Genomic DNA, 7,018 nt, shown 5'->3' with positions numbered 1-7,018 from the left:
GTTGAAAATAAGAGTATCGTAAAGTTGTATTCGGAAAGAATAAATCAGTTTTATTAAGTAAAGAACTTGTGTCGCTAAAGTTTCGTCGGAACGAAGTTACGGAAAGTTAATTAACAAACGGAGACGTAACAATATGATTTATATTTCGTTGGATACATTAACGTTATAGCATTTTACAGTGTACTAGTCAATGGGTAAATAAATGAAATGTCACCATTATAAGACGTGCTTAGGAAATCTGTGAATGGTTTTAGTAAGCCTAATTGAGCCCCCCCCCCTCATACACACGCCTAAAAATATGAAACGAAGATTGGACACATATTTTTTCACTTTCAAACACGAGAAACATTCGATCAAACTACAAACGGTTAAAAATGGTTAACATGTTTAACCAATGAAACCTTAATCATCTTTTAGTGTTCCATACCACATTCCCTTTCTCTTCTCTACTCGTTCTCCTTTTAATGGAAACATTTTGGCAATATGCTAGTTGTAATCACCTAACAGTGATCATAATATAATGATGTAGAGAAACTTTTATCTTAATTTGTTTTCACATACTTGAAATTGGACAATTACTCCATTAATCAATTTCTAAAAATTGATTGCAATAAATGGCTTCATCCAGAACCAAGGACATTGGCCATCTTCTCTTGGTATTCATTGGGATTCTGAGGGAGGCTCTGGATTGGCACACAGGACCTGGTGAATGTCGCCAAAGAGATCATGTGCTCTGATGTTCAAGGGTACACAAAGAGAGGACCTGGAATGATACTTGAAAAGTTTCAGGGACTCGGAAATAGCCTGTGCGATGTCTGGTCTTGAGCTTGTACAGTCTGGCCCATGAAGCTGTTGAATACTTGAATGATAAGCAGCAAGACAACTAGGAAACTGTCATTTATATGTTCCATTGTCAATTTGACCTGGTGGACAATTGGGTGATCCATCGGCCTAGTTCAAGGCTTAAAAGAGGATATGTGCCAAGAGACTGACCACCTATGCATATGATATGTTTTAGTTGCACAGGAAAGCACACCCTGCAATGTTCTCTGCAGACTGTAAGGACATCCTGATCATTAAGTTCATTAAGGGACTTCCCAATATGCTTATGTAAATACACTTGAAAGTGAGGGACGTTATCACTCTGATGGAAGCCATATCCATCACAACATGCTTCAGTCATTTCAAGCCAGTTGTCAGAGAGGAAGAAACCTGATGCAGCTACTGTAGTGGCTATTCCTCTAATAGATGGTTGTGACTGGTACTTGCTCGTGGGCTAGCCACATCAGGGGTTAATAACCAGCTACCTCTTCAGGACAGAAATGTGAGACAATCACACCGATCTTTAGCAATAGATTAGGGCTATGCAGATCCATCTACACGGTATATATCATACAAAGGTCCACCCAGAGGGTATGTGCTATCACAATGGTGCATGCAATTGCAAGGTCCACCTACAGAATACATGCTGCAACCACTACCAATTCCTCCACCTATATATCATCTGTGATGGTAAGAGTGAAGCCTCTGTTTCATAGTGGACTAGTGGGTTACTGGTAAAGGAATTGTCCTTATTTAGCAGCACAGCAAAAATGACAGAGTTATAATCTCCACCTGATGTATCAAGCAAATGCCTGCTAACCACACCAACAGTTAGCATAAATGTAAAGTAGAAAAGGGTATCAGTAAACAGCCATCAGATAAGCAGGTCCATGCTGATCAGCAACAAGTAGTAGATACTGTGGTAAATGCTCTGAAAAAACATTTAGTCCTGGCCACAGTCTTAGATCGAACACACTAAGACAGCTTGCACTAGTTTAATGGCCAGTTCAGTTCTGTCCATGCTGGGTGGAGCTTGGTATGTGTTGATAGGGAAAACAAGCAAAGTGGTAGTAAATATGCTAGGAATGCATCCATAATACTACAACTAGAAGTAAGTATCAGGCTACTGACACACCCGAGGGTACTGGTTGCTTCCACCAACAAAGGTGGATGTAAGTTGTGTTTTCACCTCTGTGTGTTTGTCAGCAAGATTTCTCGAAAACAGCTGAATGGATTTAAATGAAAGTTGGTATAAATTTGGACTGACTCAACTTAGAAGTTATTAGTTTTTAGAGGGTCAAGGTCATGATAACAACAAAAACCTATTTCTTTACATGGGGACCAAATTTTCACACTATTTGTGCTTTAGAACCCAGTCAAAAATGATCGAATTTTGATGAAACTTGGTGGACATATGTAGAATATTTTTCGCCATTGTTCTGTCATAAATGGTCTGTGTATATTGATAAGAACAGACGTACAGGCACATTTTCGTAATTTTTGAGAGCTGAATATGATCATTGCTGGATGGCGGAGGTATGCTTTCTATTGAGTGCTCCTCTAGTTGATGAATGTGATGATAATCTAGACCTGTAATGAAAGCAACTCAGTGATTTGTTTGGCGAACATGGCAGTGTGTTTATGGGACTAAATGACAAGCTGGGTAAAACAGCAACATACACACAGATGAAATGTCTGGTAAAGCAACTACCATGACAAATTCCTTGGAGCACTAGGGAGGTTGCAAGTGCTGAATTACAGCATCCAACCTTCTAAAAGTACTTGATTGTCACATGTAGTGACTTTCAGGAAGAACAAAGGTATGTCAGGGTTCTGCATGGACCACCAACAGGTAACACAGTCACTTGCATGAGCATATTCTCTTTAGCATGCAAGGATGAATCTTAAAAAATTAGAAGGTTTCCATTGATTTAACACCTTATATCTGGCATCCTGAATCCAGTAAGTCAAGCTGTACAAAGAAAGTAGACTTAAGACTGCTTTTAGCACAAGAGATGGTCTATATGAATTCCGTGTAATGCCATTTATTTTGAATATTACACACCAACTATTTTTAAGTGATGGATGGAGCTTACACTCAAAGGACATCGAAAGGAGAGATGCTTAAGCTTTGTTGATGATGGTATTCCAGCATATATGATAGTCAGGTTCAAAACAGACACCAGCAATATTTTCACTCATGCAAACAGAAGTAGTTTTTCAGTCACGCCATGGGGAGAGAAAGTCTCAACAAATCTAATTAAAATAATTTAGACTCTTGAATCTTATTCATAGGGTTTTCTTTAACCTTATCAATGGCTGTTGATTCCTAACGGTCTTGGTTGTAATTTCAATGTTTCCCACACTTATAACAATTCTATTTTTTTCCAACATACTTTGGGAGGAATTTTTATTTCCTACAGGTTTTGTGCAGATTTAGACAATATGTGCTTTCAATTTACACTTGAAAACAACTATTGTATTTTTTATATTCTTATTTAGACATTAAATCTATCTTAAACTCTGTTTTTAAATTTCTGTCTTCTACTTCATGATCTTCTATTAATTTCCAACAAATTTCTTCTTGATCTTCTTTTATTTCCCTATATCTTCCTTCTTGGTATTCTTTTAATTTTCTGTTTGTTTCTTATTGGTGTTCTTTTAACTTTCTGTCTCTCTTCTTAATCTTCTTGTAATTGTTTCATCATCTCTAGTAGTTTCAATCTTGCTTTGTGATCATGTCATCTTGAAGTTTTAGTGAAAGTTCTATTTTATTTTTTCCAAAATAATCCCACTTCTGACATCATATTGTAGGATATTCTATTGCTGTGCAGGATCTTTTGTATTACTTGGTAAAGATAATGCTACATCCTGTTCATGTAAGGACAATAAAATAACTTATTTCTTCAATAATATTTACTAAAGGCTATGTTCATTTGTAGGCCTAACTTTACAAACAATGTTTGTACAGAAATTAAAATTCTAATTGCATGCCTCTCATACAAATAAAAGTACATGTAGACAAACAGATGCAAGAACTCTTTCTCACTCATTAATTGAAACTAAATATAATGCATTAATTACTCTGGCATTTATACTGTTACGACAGCGGAAGTCACGTGACGCTGGTAACACGTGATGAGTTTCTAGATGGATTGTGAATTGTCTAGTCTTTTCCAGGTGCCCTCTACTAACAAGAAGATACGCAACAATACTGTTATTCTTTTATACTTGCAACACAAACTTTCTAGGAAAAGGCATTCACACCTTAAAAATTTTTCTTTTACTATACTTCAAAGATAAAAAAAAATAAAAATCTTAAAATAAAACCTAGAATCATACAGCGCAAAAAATAAGTAACTAATAATCAGGCAATATATCAATAATCATGAACATTTATTGAGAAATCACTTTGTTTTAATAATCTTGTACTACAACTTCTATTCTAAATTTTAAATACTTCTTTTACAGCAAATGAAGAACTTTGCCACAAAAAATATTTCTACAGAATGTCCTCTACTAAATACCCAAACTAAAGTTTTCATAAACATGATTGCTGTTTACAGATCTGGCCTAACCCCAAATCCTGGTCCTTTTGGGGGTTCTGTCAGGGATGTCAAACCACCAAGAGGCTCAGAAGCAAATCGACCATTACGAGGCCCAGCTTTAGGTTTCTTTCCTGCTTTCAGATCACTGAGGATTTCTTCTGCATCTTTCAGGGTTAAATCTTCATAATAATTGTCATTGATTTGCATCATGGGAGCATTAACACAGGCACCCAAACATTCAACCACACTAAGAGTAAATAATCCATCTTTAGTGGTCTCCCCTTCTTTGATACCCAGTTTCTGTTTTACACAGTCAAGTAGCTCCTCTGCTCCTCGCAGCATACAAGGAGTAGTGGTACAAACTTGTACATGGTACTTCCCTACAGGACTACGATTAAACATTGTGTAAAAGGTAGCAACTTCATACACTCTCATTCTTGGCATGTCTAACATATCAGCAACTTTATGCATGGCTGATATTGGAAGCCATCCATGTTGTCGCTGAGCTAAATCAAGCATAGGAATGACAGCAGCTGACTTGTGTCCTTCTGGATAGATGCTCAAGATAGCCTGGACTCGCTTCAGATTCTCAGGGGTAAAATCAAATACAGTAGTAGGGTTATTTTTTTCAGTATCACGATGAACAAACAGAGCATCTCCACTAAGACAGGGTGCACATCGATGAAATGCTCGGAACGTCTGCAAACCTGATCTGGTGCAAAAAACGTTTCCCACTTATAGCTGTTCTAATAGATGACAGCAACATTGTTGTACTAAAACAGAAAATATAGACATTGCTATTAATAAAATACAACAAGGGTAGCACTCACATTAGCAAGTTTTAAATTGACTTCCTATCAGATAAGAACAGTACAGACTTAAAAATAATAAATACAGAATACTGGCCATTTTTTTTATCATGTAATATGATGATCAAGGGATCCTCAAATTAAAGAACAAAGTCCATAAGTTGTTCCTAATGAGAGAAAGCTACAAATATATGACATACCAGAGGTTTGGGAGCATGAAATACATATTTGGTCAGAAAAGAACTCTTAAAAATAAAATAGTATATACATACATTTCATGTGTAAACATAGCTCTGTCATTTATTATTTGTTATACATAAATTTTGGCCAACAAGGTCCATTCCATCATCCTTGCATGTCCACCCTTGAGTAAATTAAAAAATTTAGATCCACTCTTTCCTTTAAAGAAAATCACCAATTCCTTTCTTAAACTCTTGTAAGAGTTGACCCCACTACTGCTGACTCCAACTCATGTCAGAAAAATAAAACTGTCATAACTGAAGCCTAGCTTGTTTTTTCCAAATCGTAAACTTGCCATATTGTTTTATTATCTTTAGAATATAGCACCAAAAAACCAGAGGCTATTAATCTATTAATTACACTAATAACCTTGGAATGTTCAATAAGATCACCTCTTCCCTTATTTTTTTCCTTAGAAAATTAGATTTCTTAACTTGTCCCTGTGAGATAACCTTTCCATACCTGGAATCAGTCTAGTAGCATTCCTCTGAACCCTTTCCAATAAGTCAGTATCACTTTGATCAGGAGACCAAAACTGTATACAGTAATCCACAGAAGGCTTAACTAGTATTTGTAAAGAGATAAATACCTCTTTTGACCAGTTATCAATATCTATAAATACACCTTAAAATTGTATTAGCTTTTCTACTATCGACACAGGACTGCTTTGATAGTTTAAGTAACTTATCTACCACTATGTCAAGATCATTTTCACCCTAATGAGTGTATTCCAATCTATGAGGTTCAAGTTATAATAAACCAAATGCATTTCCTTCCATTTACTATAATTAAAGGGAATTTGTCCAACACATCTAGTGGTCAGCAAACTTTACTAATTAAGCTTCTAGTGATATTACTAATGTAAATAAAAAAATCAAAGGTATAGAATTGACCCTGAGGTATTTGACTAGCAAAAAGGGTTCACACTGCCTTGACTCCATTAGAAAAAACCTTCTGCTTTTTCCCATCCAACTGAATAGTCTTTTACCAACCTCTACTGATTTGATCTTCTTAGTTAACCCTCTCACTATGGATAGGGCAAATGGGGAATGTCATGATTTAATTAAACAACTTTATTATCATTATACACCAATAAAACTGGCATCAGTTAATAATTAAAATTTTAATACATTTTCATTTCTTAATTTAAGAGAAAATATTAAAAACAGCAGGGAAACCTCAACAGCTGCAGCTAAAAATAATAACTATGCTATTTTGTGCCATATAGCATGTCTTCTTATTCAATTTATATTTCATTATGCCTACCATATGACGTCTAGAGTGATTAACAAATTAGAAACTCAAACTTCAGACATTTAAAAGCTAGAATATAAGATAATAACCTCCCATTTTTTTGACTTGCTGATATATTAATATATTTGGCAAACTTACCAGGGTAGCCCCTCCAATTACTTTATTCTTTTGAGACCTCTTTTTCTACTGATGCCTACTTCTCTTAAGTACATGTTTATAACCAATATAAAGAACACATTGCAAACTACATAAATCTGACATTCATTTGTAATTAGCTTGAAGGGGAAACTTGCAGTTTCTTTGGAAATGGTGAAGCCTGTTGACTAATCCATTGTTCTGAACAGA

General features: G+C 35.6%; 1 protein-coding gene across 1 annotated transcript; it reads right to left on the bottom strand.

Annotated features, from left to right (window-relative positions):
* Positions 1–4,199: 4,199 nt before the first annotated feature.
* LOC106476718 (NADH dehydrogenase [ubiquinone] flavoprotein 2, mitochondrial-like) lies at positions 4,200–6,031 on the bottom strand (the record flags this gene model as incomplete). Its single annotated transcript, XM_013937351.2, has 2 exons — positions 4,200–5,104; positions 5,882–6,031. Coding segments are annotated over 2 exons (872 nt in total), but the record flags the coding sequence as incomplete, so codon positions are not given.
* Between the last annotated feature and the right edge of the window lie 987 nt (positions 6,032–7,018).

The sequence above is a fragment of the Limulus polyphemus genome, unplaced genomic scaffold, assembly GCF_000517525.1.
Source record: "Limulus polyphemus unplaced genomic scaffold, Limulus_polyphemus-2.1.2 Scaffold11330, whole genome shotgun sequence".
Classification (NCBI taxonomy): domain Eukaryota; kingdom Metazoa; phylum Arthropoda; class Merostomata; order Xiphosura; family Limulidae; genus Limulus; species Limulus polyphemus.
Note: the sequence above shows the minus strand (reverse complement) of the source record. Positions and strands in the feature narration are given on the sequence as shown.